We start from the raw sequence: 14,606 nt of genomic DNA, 5'->3' as shown, positions 1-14,606 counted from the left end.
AGGCTTCAAAGATGAGCAGATATGGGGTCTTCAAGGAACTAAGTGAAAATAAAACATGTAAAAACATCACATGCAGGATAGGTGGGAACGTAATAACTGGAAGAGGAGGCATTAAACGGGATTTAACAATGCTGTGAGATTTCAGAGAAGGGAAAGATAATTCCTTTGGATCTAACAAAGGAATGTTTCCTGGAAGAGAAATGTATTATATTGACCCTTAAGGAGTATGAAGTACTTTGAAGGATGGAAATGCAGAAGAAAACAGGGATGGGGGTGGAATTGTACCCCGTAATTTCAAGATGAAGCCAAATTCCAGCAGAGCTGGAACTTGGAAGAGAAGCTAGAAGGGCCTCATTGTGGCAGGTCTGAAGTTTCGCAGTAAAGAGCATGTGTTGTGTTTGCACAGAGCCTCACATCCTTAGAAAGGACTAAGCATCGAAGGATCCCTGTTCACAGGATGTTTTAAATCTACTCTTTGGACTGTACGGATCCCAGGAAAAAGGCTTCTGGGTCATCTGGGTCAGTTTGCTAAGAGGTGTACTGAGAAACACTGATTTCAAGGCATGTTAATAGATATTTCCCCGAAGAAAAAGATCCCTTACCAAAACTAGAGAATTAAAAAAGCCAACCAATTAAATGAGTTTCTTTTTGTTTTTGTTTTGTTTTCGTTGGTATTGGGGTTCCTGGAAACCCTTCTACTTCCGGGCTATGCTCCTAGACCTATTTTTTTTTTTTTTTTTGAAACAGGGTCTCTTAAACCAGAGACTGGCTGGCTTCAAACCCGCGGGATCCTCCTGTCTCCACCTCCCAAGCGCGGGGATTACAAGCGTGCGCCCCCATGCCTGGCTTAAATGAGTTTCTTTATTGGCAAACATTTCAGAGCTTTTAATATTAACAATTGCACTCAAAAATCTCAAATAGGGTACTATATACGCCATTTCTACATGTTTAACCTTTTTTCTATATACTGTCTCATGAAGCTACTGTTTCTTGGAGTACTCTTTGGGCAACATCGCCCTATGCATTTGATAATAATGTCTGGAACACAGATGGTGGTGGTGTGCGTGGTAATAGCGGTTAGATGAGAGTCCTTTTATGCAGGAAGCATCGGTTGTTCCTGGCCTATGGTAGGCGTTCAGTAGCTGTAGGGAAGGTTAATACCTGCAAAAGTGAATTATTGATTTATTAGCGATCCTTGGCCAGAGGCTCCATGTTGAAGTATGAAGGCAAGGGAGTTCAAGATTGGCCATATAGGAGAATTTGGAGCTTCTCTCTGCTAAAAACAAGAGCATGAAATGCTAGAAGGAGCTGGTTCATATGAAAGTTTACTGTTTCAGTGTCACCTGAGAAACCTTGGGAGATTCAACAAGAAGGTTTCAGCAGATACCAGAAGAGTGAATTGGAAGAGAAAATTATTGGGATTTATTTTGCTCATTGAGAGAGAGAGACAGACAGAGACAGAGAGACAGAGAGACAGAGAGAGAGAGAGAGAGAGAGAGAGAGAGAGAGAGAGAGAGAAGAGAGAGAGAGTATGTGTCTGTGTTACTGGAATTTGAACCTAGAGGCATTTTTCCTCTGAGCTACACCCCTAACTTTATTTTATTTTATTTTATTTTATTTTAATTTGGAAACAGGGTCCCACTAATTTGCCGAGGGTAGCTGCAAATCTGCCATCCTCGTGTCTCAGCCTTTCAAGTACTAGGATTACAGGCTTGTGCCACCATGGCCTGCTAAATTGTTTATTTTTAAAATTTATTTATTTATTTTGGCTAAGATGTCTTCATGTTCAAATTCTGGATATATAGTAATTTTTATATATAATTTACTCTGATATAGGAAGGGAGCCATAAATTTAGTCTACAGGATTAGTAAAAGCACCCAACCCTTTGCAAGTTATTTTCTTCATCAGATGGTTTAGAGTATCCTAATATTCATCAGTAAATCATCATCATCATCATCACAATTTTACTTACAGCCTGATTTATTCGTCAGAAGTTAAATAATTTTTAAATTTAATCTTTTCTTTCATTTAGGTATTTGCCTTTGATTATTGCTTTTGGTCCATGGATGAATCGAACACCACAAAATATGCTGGTAAGGTGACTCCTCTTTCTGTTGGGTCTCTGGCCTCTTCTTCCGTTATTCTGAAATTTTGTGTTTTCCCCCATGATTTGTACCCACTTTATCATATTTCTGACACTTGAGTCTGGAAGCCAGTAAGACTGGGTTTTATTTAATTATTTATTTATTTTTGTGGTACTGGGGTTCCTGGAAGCCCTTCTACCTCCGGGCTACACTCCCAGACCTATTTTTTATACTTTTTTATTTGGAAACAGGGTCTCATAAGCCAGTGCGCGTGGCTGGCTTCGAACCTGCGCGATCCTCCTGTCTCTGCCTCCCAAGCGCGGGGATTACAAGCGAGCGCCACCACGCCCGGCCTAAGACTGGGTTTTAGTTTGCAGCTTTGCCCGTTCCTTTGCTGAGTGGCCATGGCTGGTGCCTTGGGTTTGACTGCGTTCCCAGGCAGTATGAACCAGCTCAGGTATAATTGGTGGCTGCCATGGTGGTCACATGGACAGAGTTCTCGTTGGCCAAGCCTCCCATGTCACTGAGGTTTTTTTACACCACTGCTGCCCTGTGTATGGAAACAGAGCACAGGTGCTGGTGTCTGTGAGACCCAGGCAGGCCTTGAGTGTCTTCAGCAACCTGTGACCATGTGAACAGTCACACGCTGCTCAGGGAAATCCTGCCTCTGAGCCCGCCTTGCCAGCATTCTTCCATGGAGACGCAGAGCCCGTTCCACGTGCGTGACTGTTGTTTTACTACTTGTGATCTTAGGCGTCGTAAGCATTGGTCATAACACCTTTAGTTAAGGAGGGAAGTAATCCCTTCTGATTGTCCCCCACCCCTTTATGTAGTACTGGGGTGACTGTCCCCCACCCCTCTGTAGTACTGGGGGCTGAACCCCAACCCTCACACATGCTAGGCAAGGGCCTGAGCTTCATCCCCACCCACTTTTATTTTTTTTGTTTTGAGAAAGGGTCCCAATAGGTTTGCCCAGGTAGGCCTTGAACTTGCAATCCTTCTGTCTCAGCCTCCTGAGTAGCTAGGATTTCAGACATATACCACCACACCCAGCACCGATGTTTTTTACATTTTTTAAAATAAACACAGGTTACATAGAGCCGGGCGTGGTGGCGCACGCTTGTAATCCCAGCACTCAGGAGGCTGAGACCAGAGGATCGCGGTTCACAGACAGCCTCAGCTACCTAGTGAGGCCCTCTGCAACTCAGTGAGACCCGGTTTCAAAAATAAAGAATAAAAAATAGGGCAGGGGGTGTAGCTTGGAGGTCGAATGCCCCTGGGTTCCATCCCCAGACCCGCCCCCCCCCAAATTTTTTTTTGCCTGGTGTGGCGGCGCATGCTTGCAATCCTCACACTTGGGAGGCTGAGACAGGAGGATCGCACGGGTTCAAAGCCAGCCTCAGCTACTTAGTGAGGCTCTCAGCAACTTAGTGAGACCCTGTTTCCAAATAAAATATAAAATGGGTCTGGGAGTATAGCCTGGAAGTAGAAAGCCTCTGGGTTCCACCCCCAGTACCACCAAAAATAAAAAATAAAAATAAATAAAAAAAAATAAAAATAAACACAGGTTACATATATTTATCATATATACTGTGATGTTTTGAAATATGTATACAGTGAGCCGGGCATGGTGGTACATACTTTGTAATCCCAGTACTTGTGGGAGGCTGAGACACGAGGATTGCAGGTTTGTGGCCATCCTCAGCTACTTAGTATGGTGAGCACCTCTACAACTTAGTGAGACCTGTTTCAAAATAAAGAATAAAAAATAGGTCTGCGGGTGTAGCTCAAAGGTAGAATGCTCCTGGGTTCAATCCCAGTACCAAAAAAAAAAAAAAAATGTATATTGTGAAACAGCTAAATTAAGCTAATTAATGTATTTTCTCATAACTCATTTTTATGCTAAGGATATTTAAAATCTATATTCAGTGATTTTCAAGAATACAGTACATTGTTATTAGCTAGTCACCATGTTGCGCAGTAGAGTTATTAAACTAGATACGCTTCACTTTAGTGTTTTCTTCTTATTTCTACTTTTTTTCCCCCCTTCTTTTGGTGGTACTGAGGATTGAACCGAGGGGCATTCTACCACCAAGCTATACTCTCAGCCCTTCTTAAATTTTTTATTTTGAAACAGGGTCTCGATAGGTTGATGCGAGTCTCACTGCTTGCTGAGGCTGTTCTGGAACCTGCCGATCCACCTGTCTCCACCTCCCAAGTATTGGGATTACAAGCATGCGCACCACAACTGGCTACTCCTTATTTTTATTTTTAAGGGCATCAATTGAATTATTTTCTGTTTTAGTCCGGGGGGGAAAAAAACCAGAAAAATGTAGGTCTTAAAAGATTTATAGGTTAAGAGGAAGTTACTTGCTTTCAGAAAGTTCACTTTTTCCTTGTTACTTATAAAGCAAACTTCTTGAGAACCTGCCTGATACATAAGCTTCTCAGTTAATCACCGTCAGCTAGGAAGAGCCCCTTAGCCGCTCACATGGAGTAAATTTGCCTTTCCAGATACATTCCTGCCACATCAGCTACATATTTTATTAAAACGAATAGCTAGTCCTTAACAGTGGGTGTAATTGTCTTTTTATCATCCTTTGGGGACTTTGGGTGATAAATCCTACAGAGCCTGGAGCAGTTTGTCTTGATTGTTAGCGCCAGGCTAGGTATTTTGTGCTGGATGCTTGCTTTTAGGTTTAAATCAACAATAAAACTAAAACATTTCATAGAGCTGCAGAGACAGATGCTTGCAAGTACTGTAGCTATCCAGAGCCTGGTTTCTCCCCTTTGCAATTGACGTCATCCAGGCTACAGCTAGATGGGTCTTCCTTCACCGGAGCTGTTCTCGTATGCTTTCCAGCAGCCCTCCGCTCACTGGATAAAATCTGTACTTTAACTACATTTTAAATCCCACTTTTTTTAAACTTAATTTTTTTTGTAATTTTTTTTTTGTACTAGAGATTGAATTCAGGAGCATTCTACCGCCAAACTGGACCCTCAGCCCGTTTTATTTATTTATTTTTTTCAAATCAGGGTCTCCCTTTAATTGCTCAGCCAAGTTGCCCTGGCTGTCCTCAAACCTGTGATCCTCCTGTCTTAGCTTAGTAGCGGGATTGTAGACATGCACCCTCATTCCTGGCTTCAAGGTCCTTTCTCGTATACCCCCCGTCTACCTCTCCCACCCTCTGGTTTGTGGCCTCCTGCCACCCATTCCGCTTGCAACTCAGTGTCTGGCTGGTCCCAGTTATAAACCCGGGGAGCCAGAAAGTCTCAGTTCTACTTCCTTAAATATTCATGAGGCTCCTGCAGTGCGTATAGCCCAGGAAGCCCTTGAGAAATCCAAAGATAAGTTGGAAGGCCAAAGAAATGCCTATCAGGCAACATTTTGAGATAATATCGAAACTAAAATTGGCAGGCTTTAAGTGCTGTAGAAAGCCCAAGGTGAGACAAAGTGGACAGGAAAGCCATCAGAGAGACAGCACCGAAACTGGGCATAAGAGTTAGGCGTCGGAGGGAAAAAAATAAGTATCCGAGTCGACGCAGTTGTTAACCTGGCTTCATTATTCCATGGTGTATGCATTTATCAAATATTATGTTGTACACCATGAGTATGTGCAGTTTTTATTGTCAATCTAAAATGAAAAAATGAAGCATGGGGTTTTCCTTAATTTCTTGAAGGCGTAACTTGCTTTCTATAAAATAGAAATGCCAGCCAGGCGTGGTGGCGCACGCTTGTAATCCCCCACACTTGGGAGGCGGAGACAGGAGGATCGTGCAGGTTCGAAGCCAGCCGCGCTGGCTTAAGAGACCCTGTTTCCAAATAAAAATATGAAAAATAGGTCTGGGAGTGTAGCTCAGAGGTAGAAGGGCTTCCAGGAACCCCAGTACCATCAAAAAAAAAAAAAAAAAAAAAGAAAGAAAGAAAGAAAGAAAGAAAGAAAGAAAGAAAGGCCTATTATGTCTATGTCATAAGATTGTTATAGGGGTTACTAGGTTGCTTTTGGTGCTAATTAATGGGAGGTGCCCAGACATGATACTTAATTTGACTTTTTGAGATGGGACATGCAAGAAGGATGAGCTGGGTGGTGGCATTGGTCTGACAGCCAAGTCTCTTGGGAGATGCTGGGGGGACACCTATTGATACATGTTAACTGAGGCCAGATGAAAGGGAGTTCCAAAAGCTAAAGTGAGCAGTTGTTGATAAGGTAAAAAATAGGAGTTGTGGGAGTCATGTGGTTAAAGTGATGCTTCAGGAAGAGCATTTTTCTCTTTTCTGTATCTCTTGGAATCACATCTCCCCTAATACCCACAGAGGTCACTTCAGCCTCCTGTCATGTATTACACATACGTGTCCCAGCATCGATGGCACATTAAGAAAAACAGATATAACTTCATCACATAAAACAAAGATGATAATATTCAATTCTGAAAATTAAGATTTCTGTAGCTCTCCAAAGTGAGCGATGTGTGTGTGTATGCCTCCACCATCTTGTACTCCATTTGAAGATATAGGACTGCAGTGCACCAATAAAATATTTAAAATTTTTCAAAAGATAAAAATGATTTTTAATGCTCTGGTAGCCTAAACTTTACTAAATTTTTAGTTGTGTAATCACATCGAATGTTAATGTTCCATTTTGCCCTGAAATGGGATCTCTTGGTTCATAAAGCAGTTTATATTTACAAAGTTTGGGGGAGGTTTACTTATTCTCTAGATAACCTCATTATTATAAAAATACTGTGACCTCCTTAGCAAAAAAAAAAAAAAAAGTAAAATTCTTATTTGTTCTTCCTTAAGATTTTCATCCATTATAAATAATCTGCCTGATAAATGCATCACTAGTGGATGAATGGATTGGTTTCCATACTCATTTGATTTCCTTTCCCTTCATTAAAAAAAAAAAGTAGCAGTTCTTAGTTGTGAATGGAAACATTAAGATAGAAGCATTCATTCTCTGGTGGGAAATAGAGGAAGTGGAGAGGGGGAAGCACATATTTCCTGAAACCAACCTATTTGTCAGACCCCATGAATAATGGCATTATTGATACTGAATTAGGGCTTTCAAAGTAGCTCTCAAAACTGGAGGGAGGAGGGTTGTGGCGGGGAAGGAGGAGAAAGGGAATGTAATGAGAGCGCCAAGGGAAGCAGGAGCTCTCATGTGATGTGTGAAAATGTTAAATTCTCAATTACATTTTGCTATTTATTAAAATCTACAAGAAGAAGCTGGGGGCGGTGGCGCAGGCCCGTAACCCCAGCCGCTTGGGGGGCTGAGGCAGGAGGACCACACATTTGAAGGCTGTCTTGGCAACTTAGTGAGGCCCTGTCTTAAAATAAAAATGACTGGAGATAGAGCCAGGGGTTAGAGACACCCCTGGATTGATCTCCAGGACCACGGGGAGTGGCAAATCAAAGGCTTGCTTGTTAAACCATTTGTCTTGCCCTCAATCATGCTTTAAGGTGTTTTACATTTTAAATATATTGTCATCTTCTCCCACCCCACGCATTACATTTTGTCTAGGTAATCATAACAAAGTTTGTCAGGCAGATAATTCTGAGTTCGAAGCATAAATCTTTGTCCTAAGACTTAAGAAAACAAACCAACAACCAGCCTGTAGAACTGAGCTGGTATTATTATTTTTTTTTTTTTGGTGGTACTGGGGTTCCTGGAAACCCTTCCACCTCCAGGTTACACTCCCAGACCTATTTTATATTTTTATTTGGAAACAGGGTCTCTTAAGCCAGCGCGGCTGGCTTCAAACCAGCGCGATCTTCCAGTCTCCGCCTCCCAAGCGCGGGGATTACAAGCGTGCGCCACCACGCCTGGCACTGAGCTGGTATTTCTGCACGAGCCCTGATCTTCTCCCCGACCTCATCTAGGCATACAAACACGTGTAGATTCACAGTGGAGACGAGAAAGTTACAGTCGCTTCTTATAAACCCGAGCAGTTTCGTAAATGTTTAAATCACTGCTGATTGCAAGTAAGACATTCTTGACAACAAATCAGTATGTTAAGACTGTTTCCTAAAATGTGCCATGTTGGTGGAGAACAGTGCCTTCCAGTAACCTTGTTTTTTATGTCCTTCCTGATTTTGTATGAATCTTCACACCAGATAGAAAAACTTGTCTGAGGTGGTCTGTCTGGCGGGGGCAGAGTTCAGTGTGGATGCAAACATTCCTTGGCCTGAGAGAGTCTAGACAGTAGACAACAATTCTCGCCATATGGCTGGTTGCTGACCTTGCTGAAGCCATGTGTTTTCAGGAGTTGTTAATGCCCTGAAACTAACGAGAGAGGTTGTGGTCTGATTCTTATTGTGCTCACGTTACCTTATCGTGTGGGAGAACAGATGAGCGCCTCCAGTCTGTGCCCTGTGCTGTGGGGAACACCTCCATGCTGCGTTTGTTCCCACGATGGGAGATTGTACGTGCTCAGAGGTAGAAACCATTGTTTCACATGGCTCACCTGAAGCCATGTGAAAACATGTGCGTTGGAATGAACGTTCTCACAGCCAGCCATAGTCCCAATAGCACCATTTTTTTTTTTAGCAGAGGTCTACAATATTAATCTGTGCTAGCATATCTTACTGAGCCAGTATTTTTCTATTTGAGTGCACTGTTTAAATGAAGTGAGATTTTTTTTTAAAGCATAGGTCATGAAGTCAGATATCTTGGGCTCAAATCTTATCCCTACCACTCCCCAGCTGTGTGACAATGGGCTGTAATACCAGCACCTCCTCATTAGAAATCTTCAGAGGAGGAAACGGGGTTATGTATATGAGGTATTCGGCGTGGGTCCTTCACGGAGGAAACATTTGATAGGTGTTAGCTATTTAGTTTAAATCCTATAAACTATATATATATATATATATATATATATATATATATATCCTGTCGTATTTAGAAGCATTAGTAATTGACTATTGGAAAATCATTCAAGTAGGGGTAATTATAAGTGATGTATGCCATCCTAAAAGACATTTATGACAAAACCCCAAATACAGAATTCTTCTAAGTTTTTATTTTTCTCTTGCGGTCTTTCACAGATTGTCTCGCCCATACCTGATTTGATGACTTGTTTTGTAGCTCGCCTTTATCAAGTTGTTTCAAAGCATCCAACCACGTTGTCTCAGAATCAGCAACGCTCTTTAATCAGATTATATAATTACAGAGGAGTGCTACTGACATAAACCAGTTTAAGAGCAAAGACAAGTGACCCTTTATAAAGCCAGAGCTGAGCTGGCGGGAATCCAGGGAGCAGCCTTCCAGCTGGGGAGTGCGGCATCCAGTGGGCCTGCATCAGTGCAGGTTATAGATGGAGAAGAGAGTGTCGGGGAGTCCAGAGAACTGGATAAGTGGAAGCCAATTAAGAAAAGTTTAGCTGGGTGTGGTGGTGCATGCTTGTAATCCTAGCATTTGGGAGGCGGAGGTAGAAGGATCGTGGTTTGAGGACAGCCTCAGCTACTTAGTGAGGCCCTCTACAACTAGGTGAGAACCTGTTTCAAAATAAAGGATAAATAATAGAGTTGGGGGTGTAGCTTGGAGGTAGAATGCCCCTTGAGTTCCATCCCCAGTACCGCAAAAAAAAAAAAAAAAAAAAAATTGTCTATGGCATAGTGGTGCACACCTGTAATTCAGGTAACTTGGAAGGCTGATTCAGGAATTGCAGGTTCATGGTTAGCCCTAGCACCTTAGCAAGACCCTGTTTCAAAATAAAAAATAAAATAAGGCTGGGGGTATAGCTTGGAGGTAGAACTCTTCTGAGTTCAATACCTAGTACAAAAAAAAATAAAGAAAAAATGTAGTCTGTAAAGATATCCAAAATAAATGAGCTAAGCTAATCTTAATTTTTTAAAAAAAGTGTGTTTGTATTTATATAGCATACAAGCATATATTATGTTTGATGTGTGCTTCTATTTGTTCTTACTTTCATTCTCTTTTTATTTTTTTATTTTTTTATTTTTTTTGGCAGTACTACTGGGGAGGGAACCCAGAGGCGTTCTACCTCTGGGCTCCACTCCCAGCCTTATTTTCTATTCTTTATTTTGAAACCGGGTCTCACTGAGTTGCAAAGGACCTCACTAAGTAGCTGAGACTGGCCGTGAACCGTGATCCTCCTTTCTCAGCCTCCCAAACACTGGGATTACAAGTGTGCGCCACCACACCCGGCTACATTTCTGTTTTAATATTACCCTATCTACCTTCTTTCACACTTTCCTTTATCTGTCCACATCTTTTGTTTAGAGTGTTCATACCCAGAAGCATCATTTAACTTAATTAAGTGCATTTGGCAAGGTAGATAACTGTGACAATAGTCCTCAGCACTTAGTTCCCAGCACTGTGCTGATTCCTTTATATGTAGTTCAGAATTAATGAATTGAACACCTGCATTGGCGCTATATACATATATATAATTATCGATGCCAATCTTGGTATCATGGAACGGGGAGGGAGGGGGTGGGATTGGGGGGCTCACCAAGTGTGTGTGTGCATGTATATCCTATCACTCTGAAGTCCATTGTGATGTAAGAATATAAGGCACCAATTATATATACAAAATGAATATATCCAATAAAAATGTACCAGTGAGAGAGAAACTATTGCCCCCATTTTATAGGTGAGAAAACTGAGGTTGAAAGAGGCCCTGTTATCTGTGAGGGAGTGGGAATCATTGGTAAATGTGGGTTTAGTCAGTAGCAGTGATGTATGCTGCAGAAAGTTTTACGGGTTCTGCTCCCTCCTGGGCTTCTCTCTTCTCTCTCTGGCAGGGAGCCTAGCCAGAGAAGTGACAAAGAGAATTCTTCTGAAAGAAGTGTCTAGGGCCTGGAATCCTTGGGATTTGTTTGGGCTTTGTCTTCACCTCCCCTCGAGTGCTCCCAGTTCAGAAGAGATGCTGAGCTGAGTGCTGTGTTATCAGAGTCAGACAGGGGCGTGGGGGCACCACTGAGAAGATGAAGAAGCTGCATCTGTGTGATGTGAAAACACCCTCCCTAGTAACTCCGACACGCTTCCTGTCTGCAACAGTCCTCGCAGGTGAGGTGGCTTGCTTGCTTTTCTCCTTCATCCTTGGCACCGGTGCTGAGGGCAGCGGCCACGTGACCCCCTCCCTGGTGAGTCAGCCACTTTATCCAGCAACAGAAGACGAGCTAAGCCCAGGCCCGGGTCCAGGCCCAGCCCTAGCGTTGTCCCGGGTGGAAAGATCTGCCTGGGTGAGTCACCCTGTGCCCTACTGCAAGCGAGACCGCCAAGCCCTGGACACTGATAGGTTTTGGAAGCCACCGTGGAAAATGGCCCCAGTTCTCGGGTTCCTTTTACCAGGCCCTTCATGGCAAACTTCTGTGGTTGATTAAAAATTAAATCTTCCATCAGCAAGTCAAGACATAATGGCTTAGTTCCTTTATTTGAGCTAAACCTGGCCTGAAGTCACTATATACAGCAATTTTTGAGTGCTGCGCTTCTACACACCAAGGGTTTTTGAGAAAGGCATTTCCTTAAAACCTCGTCTGAGTTAGACATGCTTCCCCTCTTGAGGTATGTGTGTAGAACCTGTCTGATCTTGCACTCTCCAGGTGTTCTAATTTGGAGCTGGGCCATCTGCCAAGTCTAGACTCATCAAAATCGCTGTGGCTGTCAGCTTTGTTCAGAAATGAAACCCACCCTCACAAAGGGGTAGGCCCAGGAATTCCAAGTCACAAATATTGAACCCAGCCTTATTTTTCTTTTTCTACTTTAACTCCAAGGAGAAAGGAAAGGAGAAAATCAGAAACACTGAGAGCTCTGTTTTAATGAAATTTTGATTATGTTTGTGTTAGTCAGCTTTCCATCACTATAACAAAGTACCTGAAAAAACTAGCTTATGAAGAGGAAGGGCTTATTTTGGCTTATAGCTTTGGAGGTTCCAGTTTGAGATGAATCAGCCCCACTGCTTTGAGCCTTGGATGAGGCCCAAAGCCCCTCATGGCAGGAGTGTGTAGTAGGGCAAAATTTCTCCTCTTTTGGCCAGGCAGCAAAGAGAGAGAAGAGACTGGGGTTCCATAGTCCCCTACAGAGCATGCCCTTACGGTGTACAGACCTTTCACTAGGCCATGCCTCTTAAAAGATCCACTCTCTCCCAATAGCAACCCCCTGGGACCAAGCCTTTAACATAGGGGTCTTTAGGGACACTGGAAATTCAAACTATAGCAAATGTTCAGATCTTAAATACTCTTTCCTGTCTTACTTTAGAAAATCAGAAACATCCTGAGCCTATGCCAGGGTACATCACCACGTGTAGTGTTTTACACACCATATCTTGTGTGTGTTGGCCATGTTTTGTGCATATCATAAGCCATTTGGTGGATATGCTGTCCATTTCATTCTCCCACTGTCCAGGACACAGCCCACCACATTTTATCCCATGTCTCTTTAGTAATTCAGTGGTGCATATGACCAATAGGTCCATTTTCCCTTCATCCCGGTTTCTCTCTTTTTGTGCTGTGCCATCAGGGCCTTCTGTGTAGGGAGAATTGACTTGGTTACCCAGCTTCTGGGACGCAGTGTAGTGGCTTTGAGTCCATTGCTACTGTTCCCAGAGGGAGAGATATGTGCAAGGAATGGAGACCCAAGGGTGTTAGCTTTTCAAAGGTCAGTATCATTTGTGACTCAGATCTGTGATTTTGCTTGCAGAACTCTCATACAGGAGCTGTCTTTGCTGTTTTAACGTGGTGTTATGGGGTTTCTGTGGGTGTGCCTGTGCTTTAAGACTTGTCTGCATGGGTTTAGGAGGTCTGATTTTAAACCCTAGAGGAAATTGGCATCACGGTCATAGTCATTAGCAATGAGGTCAGGCTGGCCCTGTGGGCTGCACAGGGCACTCATACGGAGCCATCATCTGTGGAGTGGCCACCTCCTCTCTGGCTTGGTACTGTTCCACCTGACAGCATGTGGCTTTGCTCTGTTTGCCTGGGATAGGAACATATACTCATAAATCCTCCTGCTTCCCATAGGACTTCTGAACTTTCCCTGAGGGCTTTCCCCTGGACAGACAGCACTTCGTTCTGTCTGAGTGTGAACTGCAGTTGGGAAACACTCGGGGAGGGTGATACTGCATTATTTATGGGCTCTACCCGGCACTGTTTGAACTACCTGCTTCCTACAACCCATCATAAACTGTTCATTTTCTTGTGAAGTGGGGTTCAAAAAGCAGTGGGAAAATCATTTTTTTTTCTTATGCTGAAAAAAGGGACTGTTGATGTTTTAAAAATAGAAGTGAAAAAACATTAAGAAAGCTTTCAGCTACTTGGATAAACTAGAGATTTTTTTTTTTTTTTTTTGTACTGGGGATTGAACCCAGGGCCATCTTATCTTTGAGCTACACCCTATCCCTTTTATTTTGTGTTTTGAAACAGTGTCTTGCTAAGTTGCTGACACTGCCCTTACACCTGCAGTTCTTATGTCTCTACCTCTCTCAGGTATTGGGATTACAGGTGTGTGCCACTACGCCCACCCTTTTATTTTTATTTTTGAAACAGGGTCTCGCTAAGTTGCTGAGACTGGCCTCAAACCCATGACCCTCCTGTCTCTGCCTCCCAGTATTGGGGTTACAGGTGTGTACCATCACATCAAGACCACATCTGGGTCTTTAAAATTTCCTGTGTCTGTGAAGTACACCCATCATTTGTGTCCACACAAAGCCAGCTGGTTAAGAGGACAGAGGCTGTGTCCAGAGTCGCCCATGCATTTTTAGGCTTTGGCTGACCATTTAGCCGCCCCTACCTTTTTCTCTTTTCTTAGCTGTTCTCACTATTGTAGTGGTGCCTGGAGATCATTGCCTAAGTATAACTTCAGCCAGGGCCTCACACAGTGAAACAGCCCCGGAATGGAAAAATAACAGAACCGTGATAGATTCTATCCCATTCACAATGTTATTGATGTGGCTTATTACATTGGCTCCTCCCACCCCATAGCGTTCTCCTTAATGGTCCTGGACATTACGAATTAGCACACACTGGCCCAAATAGTGATACATCTTTTTTTTCTCTCATCGTCCACAAGCATATGTGCACACACATTCGCTTGTGTGTGTGCACACACTTCTGTGCACACCCACTTGTATGTACATATACCACCTCTGTGTGCCTTCTCAGCTCTCACTCTCAGGTGCAAGAGTCACTATCATTACAACTGGCCGGTGGTATTTTAAAGGTGGGACCTCTAAGTGAGCTCGAAACACAACAGCGAATGATTCCTTTCAGAAATCTTCCTAAGGCCAGGTACGGTGGCCTCCCCTGTCATCCCTGCAACTCGAGAGGCTGAGGCAGGAGGATCACAGGTTCCAGGCCAGCCTGGGCAACTGCCTGTTTCAAACTAAAGTACAAAAAGAGCTTTGTTGTTTAGCTCACACAGAGCACTTGCCTGGGATGTGTGAGACCCTGATTCCCATCCCCTGCACTCGGGGAGGGGGGGATCTGCCTAAGAGCAGTATCTTTCTCTTTTTTCTCATATATCTGAAAATGGATTGTTTCATAAAATTGTTGCAAAAAT

The 14,606-nt window shown here is 43.2% G+C and overlaps 1 protein-coding gene across 1 annotated transcript in view; it reads left to right on the top strand.

Annotated features, from left to right (window-relative positions):
• The window catches only part of KIF13A (kinesin family member 13A), a gene marked incomplete at both ends in the record, with an annotated part of 250,691 nt that overhangs the window by 86,918 nt on the left and 149,167 nt on the right, over positions 1-14,606 (top strand). Inside the window, one exon of the mRNA XM_080710284.1 lies at positions 2,034-2,094. Within this exon, the coding sequence (XP_080566410.1) occupies positions 2,034-2,094 (61 nt within the window). The remainder of the gene's footprint in view (positions 1-2,033; positions 2,095-14,606) is intronic.

This window comes from Muscardinus avellanarius (assembly GCF_963383645.1).
Source record: "Muscardinus avellanarius genome assembly, chromosome: 14".
Lineage (NCBI taxonomy): Eukaryota > Metazoa > Chordata > Mammalia > Rodentia > Gliridae > Muscardinus > Muscardinus avellanarius.
Note: the sequence above shows the minus strand (reverse complement) of the source record. Positions and strands in the feature narration are given on the sequence as shown.